Source organism: Anomaloglossus baeobatrachus, chromosome 4, assembly GCF_048569485.1.
Source record: "Anomaloglossus baeobatrachus isolate aAnoBae1 chromosome 4, aAnoBae1.hap1, whole genome shotgun sequence".
Classification (NCBI taxonomy): domain Eukaryota; kingdom Metazoa; phylum Chordata; class Amphibia; order Anura; family Aromobatidae; genus Anomaloglossus; species Anomaloglossus baeobatrachus.
Window position 1 is genome coordinate 680,483,890 of NC_134356.1, and position 17,630 is coordinate 680,501,519.

Here is a 17,630-nt window from a genome sequence, read left to right on the forward strand (position 1 = left end):
GATAAACAGCTAGTGTTACATAAAATACTTAAGATAACGCGATATAATACCGCACAGAAGACGCACTCACCGCACAGAAGACGCACTCACGCTCTAAACGTCTTCTGTCTTTGAACCCCGCGTCCACAGCCGCCGTGTGACGTCACTCTCCTGCGCCGCACCAGCTAACCGATTCACCATGGCAACGGTCGCTCAGGCGGTTCCTCTTCCGCCATCTTGGTACACCCACAGGCGTCACGACGGCGAATAATCTCCGGAGTCTGCTCCTGACTCTTCTCTGACTGACGTACACCTCACACCGCCACTAAACGTGACGTAATCACGTGACGTGAAGGCGGAGCTTGTAACTGCATGCGCACAACGGCCGGGAGGCGTGGCCCATAAGCCGGAAGTGCGGCTGCATTTCTGACAGGAGGAGGTGGGTGTCTGCGCTCCTGGCTCTGATACTCAGCGGTGTCATGGGGCTCCCGGCAGGCTGGGACTTGTAGTGCTTTCACACGGTGGTTGGGTTGTTGCCGTATATCGCTCGTATGTGGAGTTATTATTTCATGGACGGTCACTTTAAGTCACGTGATGTTTCACACCGACAACGGCGACTGTAGTGCTGCCCGTTATACGGTTGTTCTAGGGAAGACGCGTCAGTGCTGGGGAGTCCTGGCTGCAGCGTCAGTGCTGGGGAGTCCTGGCTGCGGCGTCATGTGCTGGGGAGTCCTGGCTGCGGCGCCGGTGCTGGGGAGTCCTGGCTGCAGCGTCAGTGCTGGGGAGTCCTGGCTGCAGCGTCGGTGCTGGGGAGTCCTGGCTGCAGCGTCAGTGCTGGGGAGTCCTGGCTGCAGCGTCGGTGCTGGGGAGTCCTGGCTGCAGCGTCAGTGCTGGGGAGTCCTGGCTGCGGCGTCGGTGCTGGGGAGTCCTGGCTGCGGCGTCGGTGCTGGGGAGTCCTGGCTGCGGCGTCGGTGCTGGGGAGTCCTGGCTGCGGCGTCGGTGCTGGGGAGTCCTGGCTGCGGCGTCGGTGCTGGGGAGTCCTGGCTGCGGCGTCGGTGCTGGGGAGTCCTGGCTGCGGCGTCGGTGCTGGGGAGTCCTGGCTGCGGCGTCGGTGCTGGGGAGTCCTGGCTGCGGCGTCGGTGCTGGGGAGTCCTGGCTGCGGCGTCGGTGCTGGGGAGTCCTGGCTGCGGCGTCGGTGCTGGGGAGTCCTGGCTGCGGCGTCGGTGCTGGGGAGTCCTGGCTGCGGCGTCGGTGCTGGGGAGTCCTGGCTGCGGCGTCGGTGCTGGGGAGTCCTGGCTGCGGCGTCGGTGCTGGGGAGTCCTGGCTGCGGCGTCGGTGCTGGGGAGTCCTGGCTGCGGCGTCGGTGCTGGGGAGTCCTGGCTGCGGCGTCGGTGCTGGGGAGTCCTGGCTGCGGCGTCGGTGCTGGGGAGTCCTGGCTGCGGCGTCGGTGCTGGGGAGTCCTGGCTGCGGCGTCGGTGCTGGGGAGTCCTGGCTGCGGCGTCGGTGCTGGGGAGTCCTGGCTGCGGCGTCGGTGCTGGGGAGTCCTGGCTGCGGCGTCGGTGCTGGGGAGTCCTGGCTGCGGCGTCGGTGCTGGGGAGTCCTGGCTGCGGCGTCGGTGCTGGGGAGTCCTGGCTGCGGCGTCGGTGCTGGGGAGTCCTGGCTGCGGCGTCGGTGCTGGGGAGTCCTGGCTGCGGCGTCTGTGCTGGGGAGTCCTGGCTGCGGCGTCTGTGCTGGGGAGTCCTGGCTGCGGCGTCGGGGCCGGGGAGTCCTGGCTGCGGCGTCGGGGCCGGGGAGTCCTGGCTGCGGCGTCGGGGCCGGGGAGTCCTGGCTGCGGCGTCGGGGCCGGGGAGTCCTGGCTGCGGCGTCGGGGCCGGGGAGTCCTGGCTGCGGCGTCGGGGCCGGGGAGTCCTGGCTGCGGCGTCGGGGCCGGGGAGTCCTGGCTGCGGCGTCGGGGCCGGGGAGTCCTGGCTGCGGCGTCGGGGCCGGGGAGTCCTGGCTGCGGCGTCGGGGCCGGGGAGTCCTGGCTGCGGCGTCGGGGCCGGGGAGTCCTGGCTGCGGCGTCGGGGCCGGGGAGTCCTGGCTGCGGCGTCGGGGCCGGGGAGTCCTGGCTGCGGCGTCGGGGCCGGGGAGTCCTGGCTGCGGCGTCGGGGCCGGGGAGTCCTGGCTGCGGCGTCGGGGCCGGGGAGTCCTGGCTGCGGCGTCGGGGCCGGGGAGTCCTGGCTGCGGCGTCGGGGCCGGGGAGTCCTGGCTGTAATCTGCCCCTGGTATTTTATTCCTTCCCTTCTCCCAGGACTTGTTGTATTTCTCGGTGGATGGAGCTGTTATTTATTTTTATTTTTGTTTTTGTTTTTCTATCGTTTTGGGCGTCTTCATCGCTGTGAGAGGCTGGAGACGGATCAACTACCAAAACACAAAGTGAAGAAAAGACCAATCTCAATCCCATCAGCATTTAAAAGGAACCAAACATCAGGATTTTCACTATTAAACCAAGTGTCCCCTTCTGCAGCTCCTGGGCGGCATTCTATGAAGGTGCACCTTATTGCTGGCCTCGCTTGCAGACCCCAAACAAAACTCTATAAAATCTCACCCTTTGGTTCCCTTTAATGTCCTCTCATCTCCTCCGCCCTCAGCGTCCTGCGACTGCCCGTCTCCTCCGCCCTCGGCGTCCTGCGACTGCCCGTCTCCTCCGCCCTCGGCGTCCTGCGACTGCCCGTCTCCTCCGCCCTCGGCGTCCTGCGACTGCCCGTCTCCTCCGCCCTCGGCGTCCTGCGACTGCCCGTCTCCTCCGCCCTCGGCGTCCTGCGACCGCCCGTCTCCTCCGCCCTCGGCATCCGGCTCGATTAGTGCCTGCTCATCACTAGTTACGAGTACAGAACACACTGCTCAATGTTACCTGGCCGCTGCAGCCAATTACAGGATGCAGCGGTCCGGTAGCGAGTTGAACGGTTCAAAGTACTAATACTTTTTTTTTTTTTTTTTTTTATATTCCCTCTTGAATGTAAGTTAATTTAATATTTTTATTAACTCATCAATTAGTGGGATTAGATGCAATACTGATTGCTGGTTGCCGAAGGGCCCGACCCGTAGCTCCACTTTAGCTCTCGAGCTATATGCTCCCGCTCATGAGCTGCCTTCGTTCCTCGCTATCGCACTGACCCATCCATGCACCCTGTTTGCCTTATGCTTATTTCAGCTTTTCATTTTTCGTTTCCCAGATGACTATCCACAACCTGTACATATTTGACCGCAATGGGACCTGTCTACACTACAGCGAGTGGAATCGCAGGAAACAAGCCGGAATCTCTAAAGATGAGGTGATGTCGGAGCAGGACTTATTTTGTGTGGAATGCAGGGGTGGGGAACCTTTTTTTCTGTCAAGGGCCATTTGAAGATTTTGACCGGTTCTCCAGGGCCGCAAAAAATTATCAACTTGAAAATTACCTGCTATATTTGGTCAAACAAAGTATTACCCCCCCCCCCCCACACTGTAACGGCTGGAGCTGCATCTCTTTGGTGCGGCTGTGATGTTAAGTGATGAGGATCATGTTGCTTCTCATAACTGCTTTTCCAGGTTTCTTGGTCAGTCAACTCTGTGATAAGATTGGTAAATCTTATACATCACATAGGAGATGCTGAGACTGCTGTATATACATCACATAGGAGAAGCTGAGACTGCTGTACGTACATCACCTAGGAGACGCTGGGACTGCTGTAGGTACATCACCTAGGAGACGCTGAGACTGCTGTATATACATCACATAGGAGACGCTGAGACTGCTGTAGGTACATCACCTAGGAGACGCTGAGACTGCTGTAGGTACATCACCTAGGAGACGCTGGGACTGCTGTAGGTACATCACCTAGGAGACGCTGGGACTGCTGTAGGTACATCACCTAGGAGACGCTGGGACTGCTGTAGGTACATCACCTAGGAGACGCTGGGACTGCTGTAGGTACATCACCTAGGAGACGCTGGGACTGCTGTAGGTACATCACCTAGGAGACGCTGGGACTGCTGTAGGTACATCACCTAGGAGACGCTGGGACTGCTGTAGGTACATCACCTAGGAGACGCTGGGACTGCTGTAGGTACATCACCTAGGAGACGCTGGGACTGCTGTAGGTACATCACCTAGGAGACGCTGGGACTGCTGTAGGTACATCACCTAGGAGACGCTGGGACTGCTGTAGGTACATCACCTAGGAGACGCTGGGACTGCTGTAGGTACATCACCTAGGAGACGCTGGGACTGCTGTAGGTACATCACCTAGGAGACGCTGGGACTGCTGTAGGTACATCACCTAGGAGACGCTGGGACTGCTGTAGGTACATCACCTAGGAGACGCTGGGACTGCTGTAGGTACATCACCTAGGAGACGCTGGGACTGCTGTAGGTACATCACCTAGGAGACGCTGGGACTGCTGTAGGTACATCACCTAGGAGACGCTGGGACTGCTGTAGGTACATCACCTAGGAGACGCTGGGACTGCTGTAGGTACATCACCTAGGAGACGCTGGGACTGCTGTAGGTACATCACCTAGGAGACGCTGGGACTGCTGTAGGTACATCACCTAGGAGACGCTGGGACTGCTGTAGGTACATCACCTAGGAGACGCTGGGACTGCTGTAGGTACATCACCTAGGAGACGCTGGGACTGCTGTAGGTACATCACCTAGGAGACGCTGGGACTGCTGTAGGTACATCACCTAGGAGACGCTGGGACTGCTGTCGGTACACCACCTAGGAGACGCTGGGACTGCTGTCGGTACACCACCTAGGAGACGCTGGGACTGCTGTCGGTACACCACCTAGGAGACGCTGGGACTGCTGTCGGTACACCACCTAGGAGACGCTGGGACTGCTGTCGGTACACCACCTAGGAGACGCTGGGACTGCTGTCGGTACACCACCTAGGAGACGCTGGGACTGCTGTCGGTACACCACCTAGGAGACGCTGGGACTGCTGTCGGTACACCACCTAGGAGACGCTGGGACTGCTGTCGGTACACCACCTAGGAGACGCTGGGACTGCTGTCGGTACACCACCTAGGAGACGCTGGGACTGCTGTCGGTACACCACCTAGGAGACGCTGGGACTGCTGTCGGTACACCACCTAGGAGACGCTGGGACTGCTGTCGGTACACCACCTAGGAGACGCTGGGACTGCTGTCGGTACACCACCTAGGAGACGCTGGGACTGCTGTCGGTACACCACCTAGGAGACGCTGGGACTGCTGTCGGTACACCACCTAGGAGACGCTGGGACTGCTGTCGGTACACCACCTAGGAGACGCTGGGACTGCTGTCGGTACACCACCTAGGAGACGCTGGGACTGCTGTCGGTACACCACCTAGGAGACGCTGGGACTGCTGTCGGTACACCACCTAGGAGACGCTGGGACTGCTGTCGGTACACCACCTAGGAGACGCTGGGACTGCTGTCGGTACACCACCTAGGAGACGCTGGGACTGCTGTCGGTACACCACCTAGGAGACGCTGGGACTGCTGTCGGTACACCACCTAGGAGACGCTGGGACTGCTGTCGGTACACCACCTAGGAGACGCTGGGACTGCTGTCGGTACACCACCTAGGAGACGCTGGGACTGCTGTCGGTACACCACCTAGGAGACGCTGGGACTGCTGTCGGTACACCACCTAGGAGACGCTGGGACTGCTGTCGGTACACCACCTAGGAGACGCTGGGACTGCTGTCGGTACACCACCTAGGAGACGCTGGGACTGCTGTCGGTACACCACCTAGGAGACGCTGGGACTGCTGTCGGTACACCACCTAGGAGACGCTGGGACTGCTGTCGGTACACCACCTAGGAGACGCTGGGACTGCTGTCGGTACACCACCTAGGAGACGCCGGGACTGCTGTCGGTACACCACCTAGGAGACGCCGGGACTGCTGTCGGTACACCACCTAGGAGACGCCGGGACTGCTGTCGGTACACCACCTAGGAGACGCCGGGACTGCTGTCGGTACACCACCTAGGAGACGCCGGGACTGCTGTCGGTACACCACCTAGGAGACGCCGGGACTGCTGTCGGTACACCACCTAGGAGACGCCGGGACTGCTGTCGGTACACCACCTAGGAGACGCCGGGACTGCTGTCGGTACACCACCTAGGAGACGCCGGGACTGCTGTCGGTACACCACCTAGGAGACGCCGGGACTGCTGTCGGTACACCACCTAGGAGACGCCGGGACTGCTGTCGGTACACCACCTAGGAGACGCCGGGACTGCTGTCGGTACACCACCTAGGAGACGCCGGGACTGCTGTCGGTACACCACCTAGGAGACGCCGGGACTGCTGTCGGTACACCACCTAGGAGACGCCGGGACTGCTGTCGGTACACCACCTAGGAGACGCCGGGACTGCTGTCGGTACACCACCTAGGAGACGCCGGGACTGCTGTCGGTACACCACCTAGGAGACGCCGGGACTGCTGTCGGTACACCACCTAGGAGACGCCGGGACTGCTGTCGGTACACCACCTAGGAGACGCCGGGACTGCTGTCGGTACACCACCTAGGAGACGCCGGGAGTACAGACCGCACTGGGCGAGGGGGCATAGACAGCGCAGGGAGGGGGAGGACACCGCACCGAGAGGGCTGATGACACTGCTGCTCTTCTTCTGTGGGACGGGATTGCGTCGTGCGCTAGCCTTGCCTACAAAGTATGTCCTTAGCCCGCTGGCACCGGCCAGCGTGAGGACCAATAGTATGTGCATGCAGTGTTCAGTAGTGAATGTTGCGTGCGCGTCCTCATTGTGCACATGGGGGTTTAAAGGGCTGGTAACTGGGAAGACATAGCTGCTGCCTGAGCACTGCGGTCCCCAGGAATCTGCCCGGGGGCTGCAGAAAAGATCTTCGTGGGTCGGAGGTTCCTCACCTTTGGCCTAATAAAACGCTACAATTAATATTTCTTCCAACAACTTTCCCCATTATGCAGTGATCAACGTTGTCTTTAAATCAATGCTCCTTCCTCTCCTTTCTCCAGGAATTCAAGCTGATGTATGGAATGCTCTTCTCCATCCGCTCCTTCGTCAGTAAGATGAGCCCTGTGGATATGTATCCTGACCTCGTTCAAAACTGTGCCTATGTGTAATAATATACTATTACACTGCTCCCTATGTACAAGAATATAACTGCTATAATACTGCTCCCTATATACATGAATAGAACTACTATAATACTGCCCCCTATGTACAAGAATATAACTACTATAATACTGCCCCCTATATACATGAATAGAACTACTATAATACTGCCCCCTATGTACAAGAATATAACTACTATAATACTGCCCCTATGTACAGGAATATAACTTCTATAATACTGCCCCCTATGTACAAGAATATACTATAATACTGCCCCCTATGTACAGGAATATACTATAATACTGCCCCCTATGTACAGGAATATAACTACTATAATACTGCCACTATGTACAAGAATATAACTACTATAATACTGCTCACTATGTACAAGAATATAACTACTATAATACTGCTCCTATGTACAGGAATATAACTGCTATAATACTGCCCCTATGTACAAGAATATAACTACTATAATACTGCCCCCTATGTACAGGAATATAACTACTATAATACTGCCCCTATGTACATGAATATAACTACTATAATACTGCCCCCTATGTACAAGAATATAACTACTATAATACTGCCCCTATGTACAAGAATATAACTACTATAATACTGCCCCTATGTACAAGAATATAACTACTATAATACTGCCCCTATGTACAAGAATATAACTACTATAATACTGCCCCTATGTACAAGAATATAACTACTATAATACTGCCCCTATGTACAAGAATATAACTACTATAATACTGCCCCTTTCTTCAGCGCTCTATTGGGAGACCCAGACGATTGGGGTATAGCTACTGCCCTCTGGAGGCCACACAAAGCACTACATTAAAAGTGCAAGGCCCCTCCCCCTCTGGCTATACCCCCCCGTGGTATCACGGGTTCTCCAGTTTTAGCTTTGTGTGCGAAGGAGGTCAGACATTCCATGCATAGCTCCACAGATTTTAGTCAGCAGTAGCTGCTGACTGTTTCGGATGGAAGAAAAGAGGACACATATAGTGTCCCCAGCATGCTCCCTTCTCACCCCTGGATGGTGTTGTAAGGTTGAGGTACCTATTGCTGGTACAGGGCTGGAGCCTGACATGCTGTTTTCCTTCCACGTCCCCTGGTAGGGCTCTGTGGAAGTGGGATCCTGCCGGCCTCTCAGCTCTGATGCCGGGCTCCATCCACAGACCCATTGGAACCTGATGGAGACGGAGCAGGAGTACGATCAGGGACAGGCCCTGCATCATACAGGTACTCTGTGTCCCCGGCAGGCACAGACACACTCCGGGCTGGCTGGGTGTTGTAGTGCGCCGGGGACCGCAACGTGGAGTTGGTGTCCCTACAGATTACTGGGGGATTGTTTGTGTTTGGGAACGCAGCGCCGACCCCCTCTGGACCGGGCGGCGCTGCTGTGACTTGTGGTGCGCCGGGGATCCGCCGTCTGCGCTTTTACGGCGGCGGCGGTTATAAATTTAGTCCCCGGCTTTTTGGGCCTAGGACGCCGGCAGCTCCGTTTCGTTCCCCGCCCCCACCCTGTCATTCAGGGTAGGGGAGAGACGCTGTTCGCTAGCAGCGACGAGGGCTGGAGCCTGATTTACATGCTCCAGCCCTCTCACTTGGCACAGAGGGAAGCAGGCTTCCCGCTCTTGGCCAGGAACGCCCAGGGCCCGCCCCCCTTCCTCTCTCGAGACGCCGGCAGCCATTACATGCATGCCTGGCTGGAGGAAGGACGCAAGGCTCTGGGAGACCTGGACTAGGGGCTATCTGGCGACCACACACCCGCTTTTTAAGCGGGCGGTAAGCGATTTTTCTGTGCTGGTCCCTCTAGTGCCTCACTGTGTATCAGTGTACTGGGTACAGATATAGAGATATTGTATTTCTTGCACTGTGAGGTGCGCTTCTGGCTGCATATCCCAGATCGCTCTGTGGAAGCAGCAACATGTCATCCTCAAAACGCAAGGCGGCCAAGGCAAAAAGGGCTGTGTATACTGCGTGTGCTGCATGTGGGGCTAATCTACCAGCAGGCTCCGATGACCCCCATTGTGTGCAATGCTCCGACCCGGTGCTGCTTCGCCAGCCGGAGTCAGGAGAGGTAGTGACCCAGGCTGAGACGCTTGTAAGTTCTGCCCCGGTGACAGGGACGGACTTTGCAGTTTTTGCAGATAATATGTCTGTATCTATGGCAAAAATCCTTGAAACCTTGCAATCTATGCATGGGGCTCAGTCTCTGGGCACGGCGAGGCCTCTGTCCTCAGGTCCCCCTTACTTGGAATGTATCCAGCCCACAGGGGGGTCCCCGGCTTCACAGGCCGAGGATTATGACTCAGATGATGGCCCCAGCCACCCTAAGCGAGCTCGCTGGGAAAGACCCTCGACGTCTTCACACTGCTCAGGGTCTCAGCGCAATCAGTCTCCCTGTGATGTGTCTGATGAGAGTGATCAGGAATCCACTCCTGGAACCCCTCTCAACCTGGATACCCCGGATGGGGATGCCATGGTAAACGACCTTATCTCAGCCATCAATAGGCTGTTGGATATTTCTCCCCCAGCCCCTTCAGCAGAAGAGGCGGCTGCGGAGCAGGAAAAGTTTCGTTTCCTTTATCCCAAGCGTAAATTGAGTGCTTTGTTAGATCACTCTGACTTCAGAGAATCAATCCAGAAGCACGACGCTCACCCAGAAAGGCGTTTCTCTAAACGATCTAAAGATACGCGTTTCCCTTTCCCCCCTGAGGTGGTCAAGCGCTGGACACAGTGTCCAAAGGTAGACCCCCCGATTTCCAAACTTGCAGCTAGATCCATAGTTGCAGTGGAGGATGGCGCTTCACTTAAAGATGCCAATGACAGACAGATGGACCTTTGGTTAAAATCTGTCTATGAAGCTATCGGCGCGTCGTTTGCTCCGGCATTCGCAGCCGTATGGGCACTCCAGGCTATTTCAGCTGGCTTAGCAAAAGTGGATGCTATCATGCATCCAGCAGTGCCGCAAGTGGCGCACCTTACCACGCAGATGTCGGCGTTTGCGTCTTACGCTATCAATGCGGTCCTAGAATCTACCAGTCGCACCTCAATGGCGTCCGCCAATTCGGTAGTTTTGCGTAGAGCCTTGTGGTTAAAGGACTGGAAAGCAGATGCTGGTTCCAAAAAATGTTTAACCAGTTTGCCTTTGTCTAGAGATAGACTGTTTGGCGAGCCATTGGCTGACATCATTAAGCAGTCCAAGGGTAAAGACTCCTCTTTACCACAACCCAGAACATCCAAACCTCAGCAGAAAAAGTGGCAGCAGAGGTTTCAGTCCTTTCGAGGTTCGGGCAAGACACCGTTTACCTCGTCCAAAGGGACTCAGAGGACGCAAAGAAACTCAGATTCGTGGCGGACTCACACACGCCCCAAGAAAGCAAATGGAGGTACCGCTTCCAAAGCGGCTACCTCATGACTTCCAGCCCCCCCCCTCCGCATCGCCGGTCGGGGGCAGGCTCTCCCGCTTTTCCGGCATTTGGATGTCACAGGTCAAAGACCGGTGGGTGACGGACATTTTGTCTCGCGGGTACAGAATCGAGTTCAATTCTCGTCCTCCAGCTTGGTTCTTCAGAACCTCCCCACGTCCAGACCGAGCAGATGCTCTGCTGCAGGCGGTGGATTCCCTAAAAGCGGAAGGAGTGGTTATCCCAGTCCCTCCTCAGGAACAAGGGCAAGGGTTTTACTCCAATCTCTTTGTGGTTCCAAAAAAGGACGGCTCGTTCCGTCCTGTTCTGGACCTAAAACGGCTCAACAAACATGTGCACGCCAGGAGGTTCCGGATGGAAACCCTCCGCTCTGTCATTGCCTCAATGTCCAGAGGAGACTTCCTTGCCTCAATAGACATCAAAGATGCTTATCTCCACGTGCCAATTGCTACAGAACATCAACGTTTTCTACGTTTTGTGATAGGAGACGACCATTTTCAGTTCGTAGCTCTTCCATTTGGTCTGGCGACAGCCCCACGGGTCTTCACCAAGGTCATGGCGGCGGTGGTAGCAGTCTTGCACTCTCAGGGACACTCGGTGATCCCTTACCTAGACGACTTATTGGTCAAAGCTCCCTCTCAGGAGGCATGTCAGCACAGCCTGAATGCTACGCTGGAGACTCTACAGTCTTTCGGATGGATCATCAACTTTCCAAAGTCGATCCTATCACCGACTCAGTCACTAACGTATCTTGGCATGGAGTTTCATACTCTAGCAGCGATAGTGAAGCTTCCGCTGGACAAGCAGCGGTCACTACAGACAGGGGTGCAATCTCTTCTGCAGGGCCAGTTGCATCCCTTGCGGCGCCTCATGCATTTCCTAGGGAAGATGGTGGCAGCCATGGAAGCAGTTCCCTTTGCGCAGTTTCATCTGCGCCCACTTCAATGGGACATTCTCCGCCAATGGGACGGGAAGTCAACGTCCCTGGACAGGAAAGTCTCGCTTTCCCAGACGGCCAAAGACTCTCTACAATGGTGGCTCCTTCCCACCTCATTGTCTCAGGGAAGATCCTTCCTGCCCCCATCCTGGGCAGTAGTCACGACAGATGCGAGTCTGTCAGGGTGGGGAGCAGTATTTCTCCACCACAGGGCTCAGGGGACGTGGACTCCGCAGGAGTCCACCCTTCAGATCAATGTTCTGGAGATCAGAGCAGTGTATCTTGCTCTACTGGCCTTCCAACAGTGGCTGGAAGGAAAGCAGATCCGAATCCAATCGGACAACTCCACAGCGGTGGCATACATCAACCACCAAGGAGGGACGCGCAGTCGGCAAGCCTTCCAAGAAGTCCGGCGCATTCTAATGTGGGTGGAGGACAGAGCATCCACCATATCCGCGGTTCACATCCCAGGCGTAGAAAACTGGGAAGCAGACTTCCTCAGTCGCCAGGGCATGGACGCAGGGGAATGGTCCCTTCACCCGGACGTGTTTCAGGAAATCTGTCGCCGCTGGGGAGTGCCGGACGTCGACCTAATGGCATCCCGGCACAACAACAAGGTCCCGGCATTCATGGCGAGGTCGCGCGATCAAAGAGCTCTGGCGGCAGACGCCTTGGTTCAAGATTGGTCGCAGTTTCAGCTCCCATACGTGTTTCCGCCTCTGGCGCTCTTGCCCAGAGTGCTACGCAAGATCAGATCCGAGTGCAGCCGCGTCATACTCGTCGCTCCAGACTGGCCGAGGAGGTCGTGGTATCCGGATCTGTGGCATCTCACGATCGGTCGACCGTGGTCACTGCCAGACCGACCAGACTTACTGTCCCAAGGGCCGTTTTTCCATCAGAATTCTGCGGCCCTGAACCTGACTGTGTGGCCATTGAGTCCTGGATCCTAGCATCTGCTGGATTATCTCAGGGAGTCGTTGCCACAATGAGACAAGCTAGAAAGTCGAATTCGGCTAAGATCTACCACAGAACGTGGAAGATTTTCTTGTCCTGGTGCTCTGCTCAGGGAGTGTCTCCCTGGCCATTTGCATTGCCCAAGTTTCTTTCCTTCCTGCAATCGGGGTTAGAAAAGGGCTTGTCGCTCAGCTCCCTTAAAGGGCAAGTTTCGGCACTATCCGTGTTTTTTCAGAAGCGTCTAGCACGTCTTCCTAAGGTGCGCACGTTCCTGCAGGGGGTCTGTCATATTGTGCCCCCGTACAAGCGACCGTTAGATCCATGGGATCTGAACAGGGTACTAGTTGCTCTCCAGAAGCCGCCCTTCGAGCCTCTGAAGGAAGTTTCCTTTTCTCGGCTGTCGCAGAAAGTGGCGTTTCTTGTTGCGATCACATCGCTTCGGCGAGTGTCTGAGCTGGCAGCTCTGTCATCTAAGGCTCCCTTCCTGGTGTTTCACCAGGACAAGGTTGTGCTGCGCCCCATTCCGGAGTTTCTTCCTAAGGTCGTATCCTCTTTTCATCTTAATCAGGATATTTCCTTGCCTTCTTTTTGCCCTCATCCGGTTCACCGGTATGAAAAGGCCTTACGTTTGCTAGATCTGGTGAGAGCACTCAGAATCTACATTTCCCGCACGGCGCCCATACGCCGTGCCGATGCACTTTTCGTCCTTGTCGCTGGTCCGCGCAAGGGGTTGCAGGCTTCTAAAGCCACCCTGGCTCGATGGATCAAAGAACCAATTCTAGAGGCCTACCGTTCTGCGGGGCTTCCGGTTCCTTCAGGGCTAAAAGCCCACTCCACCAGAGCCGTGGGTGCGTCCTGGGCATTACGTCACCAGGCTTCGGCTCAACAGGTGTGCCAGGCAGCTACCTGGTCCAGTCTGCACACTTTCACCAAGCATTATCAGGTGCATACCTATGCTTCGGCGGATGCCAGCTTAGGTAGAAGAGTCCTGCAGGCGGCAGTGACACCCCCGTAGGGGAGGGCTGTTTTGCAGCTCTAACATGAGGTATTTATTTACCCACCCAGGGACAGCTTTTGGACGTCCCAATCGTCTGGGTCTCCCAATAGAGCGCTGAAGAAGAAGGGAATTTTGTTACTTACCGTAAATTCCTTTTCTTCTAGCTCTTATTGGGAGACCCAGCACCCGCCCTGTTGTCCTTCGGGATGTTTTTTTGTTGTTTGCGGGTACACATGTTGTTCATGTTGAACGGTTTTTCAGTTCTCCGATGTTATTCGGAGTTAATTTGTTTAAACCAGTTATTGGCTTCCTCCTTCTTGCTTTGGCACTAAAACTGGAGAACCCGTGATACCACGGGGGGGGTATAGCCAGAGGGGGAGGGGCCTTGCACTTTTAATGTAGTGCTTTGTGTGGCCTCCAGAGGGCAGTAGCTATACCCCAATCGTCTGGGTCTCCCAATAAGAGCTAGAAGAAAAGGAATTTACGGTAAGTAACAAAATTCCCTTCATGTACAAGAATATAACTACTATAATACTGCCCCTATATACAAGAATATAACTACTATAATACTGCCCCTATGTACAAGAATATAACTACTATAATACTGTCCCTATGTACAAGAATATAACTACTATAATACTGCCCCTATGTACAGGAATATAACTACTATAATACTGCCCCTATGTACAGGAATATAACTACTATAATACTGCCCCTTATGTACAGGAATATAACTACTATAATACTGCCCCTTATGTACAGGAATATAACTACTATAATACTGCCCCTTATGTACAGGAATATAACTTCTATAATACTGCCCCCTATGTACAAGAATATAACTACTATAATACTGCCCCTATGTACAAGAATATATCTACTATAATACTGCCCCTATATACAAGAATATAACTACTATAATACTGCCCCCTATGTACAAGACTATAACTACTATAATACTGCCCCTATGTACAAGAATATAACTACTATAATACTGCCCCTATATACAAGAATATAACTACTATAATACTGCCCCCTATGTACAGGAATATAACTTCTATAATACTGCCCCCTATGTACAGGAATATAACTACTATAATACTGCCCCCTATGTACAAGAATATAACTACTATAATACTGCCCCCTATGTACAAGAATATAACTACTATAATACTGCCCCTATGTACAAGAATATAACTACTATAATACTGCCCCTATGTACAAGAATATAACTACTATAATACTGCCCCTATGTACAAGAATATAGGGGCATTTATAGTAGTTATGTACAAGAATATAACTACTATAATACTGCCCCTATGTACAAGAATATAACTACTATAATACTGCTCCTTTGTAGATGAATCTGTGCACGTTGAGGTGTTATGGTCTTTAACCATTTCCACTTAGGAAAGATGGCTTCCTTTGCTTCCAAACAAGCAAGTATAAGCTTCATTACTATGAGACCCCGAGTGGTCTGAAGATGGTGATGAACACAGATCTGAGCGTGGCGAGCACGCGGGAGGTCTTGCATCAGATCTACAGCACGGTGAGAGATCATGGCCTGTGTAGTGGAAAGAAAGCTCTGTTCACTTTTCATGTGTTTTTTTGGGTCAGATTCTTAAGGTATTGAAAGTCCCGTTGGTATCTATTCAGATATTTTAAAGGGGTTGTCCAGACTTGTCACCAATGTAGGACATTCTGTGAGGGCTCCGGCCGATATAGATAGATAGATATCTAATATATAAAGCTGTGTGTGTGTATGTCTGCTAAAGGAATCCGCACCGTCACATTTACAATCACAAAACTTTGTACAGACGCCCCATGTGACTCGGGGACAGTCATAGACTATGTTTTGACAGGAAAATTTAACCCCGTGCTTTAAGGCCCCGTCTCACACGAGATCGCTAACTAGATCGTTGTTGTGCCACCGTTTTCATGACGCAGCAGCGATCTCGTTATGTGTGACACCTACCAGCGATCAGGCCCCTGCTGTGAGGTCGCCGGTCGTTGCTGAATGGTTGGGACCATTTTCTTCAAAGGCGATGTCCTGCTGGGCAGGACGCATCGCTATGTTTGACGCCTACCACAACGACCTCCTAACACAGTCCCAACACCCGCCGAGATCGTTATACAGGTCGCTGATCGTTACTGCGTCGTTGGTTAGATCTGACTGTGTGACATCTCACCAGCGACCTCCCAGCAATCCTTATCAGCTCACATCGTTTTCGGGATCGCTGGTAAGTCGTTAAATGTGACGGGGGCATTACAGTTCAAAAATCCTGTCACCATTAAAGTTAATGGAGATAGGAGCTACAGCTGGTTAGTAGGAGCTGTGAGTGGCTGCTATAGAAACAAAATAAATTGTTAGTATAAGAAGCTTATGTGTGAGGTAATAAGATGTCGGTGGAGTGATGTATAGAGAGAGACAGAGAGAGACTGACAGACAGGGAAAGAGAAAGAGAGACAGTCAGACAGAGAAAGAGATAGACAGAGGGGGAAAAGAGACAGACTGATACAGAGACAGACAGAGAGCGACTGACAGACAGGGAAAGAGACAGACACACAGAGACAGACAGACTTGGAGAGAGACGAAGAGACAGTTACTATCCTGGGCAACGCCCGCGTACTACAGCTAGTATATTACATTCATATAAACATACACTTCCGGCCACATTCCCACTAGACGTGTGCAGCTGTGGCACACAGTAGAGGCCGCAAACGTCTAGTTGGAATGTGGCCGGTATTATGTGAATCGCATCCTTGTGATTACAGGACCGCTCAATCTCACCGCTGGCATCGTAAAATCCTCAGAACGTGCTCTACTTTTGTAATAAGTCTGGACAACCCTTTTAATTACTTACCTACATTCGGGAAGGTTTTCTTCGCACTGTGTGACCAAAACAGAAATGTGTAGTAGGCATCGATTTCAGCTTTCATTGGTTGTGGTCCAAGGCTGACACCCACGCGATGCATTTGATAGCTCCAGATAGTAGAGGGAGCACTCTTTTTCGGAGGCCGGCCTCTAGTTGACCTCCCTGTTCATGCTATATCATTGACTGTACCTGAAGATATCTTGGTGACGATGTACAATGGATTTCCCCCCCCCCTCCCCCATTTTCTTACCCTCAGATCTATGTGGAGTATGTGGTGAAGAATTCCCTCTGTTCCCTCAATGAGCCCATTCAGAGTGAACTTTTTAAAAGCAAACTGGACAGCTTCATCCGCAGCCTCCCCTACTTCTCTGCCCGAGCGGGTTAGGCCCGATCAGCCGGACCTACTGCGCCAACCCTGAGCAGCCGCCAAGCCTCGCGGTACATGAGAAGTCGTGGAGGATCCTGTGTATCCAACCTCAATGGCAGAAGACTTTGTTAGTGTCCTGCTACACGTACAGATGATTACACGCACGTTGCACGAGGCGCATGGACAACGGCCGTCCTCATGTATTACGGAGAAGTATTTATTGTATAGAACGAAAAAGACACCAAGAAGCTGCGGCCAAGTTCTTTTCTGCGATATGGACTCTGTTGTGTGATGTCTACTTGTGATCTATAGCAGCTGTATAATGGGGAGTGGGAGGAGGGGAAATCTGGTGTAATGTGACCTGTCTATTAAACTGTATAAACTACTGTAATGGGCGATAGCATTGCTGGGACAAGGAGCAACGTGTAGAGTAGGGGAAGAGTCATCTGATCTCATGTTACGGGAGCCACAGGTATGAGTCACTAGGCATGAGTCTCCTCCCCCTGCGGGGTAATATAGATAGGAGGAGCTATGAGTCTCTTCCCTCTGTAGGGTGATACTGGTAGGAGCTATGGGTCTCCTCCCCCTGCGGTGTGATACAAATAGCAGGAGCTGTGAGTCTCCTCCCCCTGCAGGGTGATACAGATAGGAGGAGCTATAAGTCTCCTCCCTCTGCAGGGTGATACGCATAGGAGGAGCTATGAGTCTCCTCCCTCTGCAGGGTAATACGGATAGGAGGAGCTATGAGTCTCCTCCCTCTGCAGGGTAATACGCATAGGAGGAGCTATTTGTCTCCTCCCCCTGCAGGGTGATACGGATAGCAGGAGCTATGAGTCTCCTCCCCCTGCAGGGTTATTCGGATAGGAGGAGCTATGAGTTTCCTCCCCCTGCAGGGTGATACGGATAGGAGGAGCTATGAGTCTCCTCCCCCTGCAGGGTGATTCGGATAGGAGGAGC

The 17,630-nt window shown here is 53.8% G+C and overlaps 2 protein-coding genes across 7 annotated transcripts in view; one reads left to right on the forward strand and one right to left on the reverse strand.

The window, feature by feature from the left end:
* Positions 1 to 265, reverse strand: part of CNTROB (centrobin, centriole duplication and spindle assembly protein) — a 129,665-nt gene extending 129,400 nt beyond the window's left edge. For all 4 annotated transcript variants that reach the window (XM_075346702.1, XM_075346701.1, XM_075346700.1 and 1 more), the window contains exon 1: positions 71 to 265. The gene's annotated coding sequence lies outside the window, so the exon portion shown is untranslated. The remainder of the gene's footprint in view (positions 1 to 70) is intronic.
* TRAPPC1 (trafficking protein particle complex subunit 1) lies at positions 263 to 17,064 on the forward strand. Of its 3 annotated transcripts, XM_075346704.1 has the most exons (6): positions 466 to 528; positions 2,364 to 2,508; positions 3,195 to 3,293; positions 6,997 to 7,067; positions 14,841 to 14,979; positions 16,563 to 17,064. In XM_075346704.1, exons 2-6 carry the CDS (start codon positions 2,503 to 2,505, stop codon positions 16,689 to 16,691), a joined length of 444 nt encoding a protein of 147 aa, XP_075202819.1. In that variant the 5' UTR covers positions 466 to 528; positions 2,364 to 2,502; the 3' UTR covers positions 16,692 to 17,064. The 3 variants fall into 3 exon arrangements, with proteins under 3 accessions (XP_075202821.1, XP_075202819.1, XP_075202818.1); XM_075346706.1 differs by lacking the exons at positions 466 to 528; positions 2,364 to 2,508 and adding an exon at positions 263 to 418; XM_075346703.1 differs by lacking the exon at positions 466 to 528 and having other exon boundaries at positions 2,299 to 2,508.
* The last annotated feature ends 566 nt before the right edge of the window (positions 17,065 to 17,630 follow it).

What these genes read in the sequence shown, in the direction of transcription:
- TRAPPC1 (XM_075346704.1), top strand. An exon ending in CCGGAATCTCTAAAGATGAG is followed by an intron (nt 3,294 to 6,996) that starts GTGATGTCGGAG and finishes TCCTTTCTCCAG; the next exon opens with GAATTCAAGCTGATGTATGG. An exon ending in AAGATGAGCCCTGTGGATAT is followed by an intron (nt 7,068 to 14,840) that starts GTATCCTGACCT and finishes ATTTCCACTTAG; the next exon opens with GAAAGATGGCTTCCTTTGCT.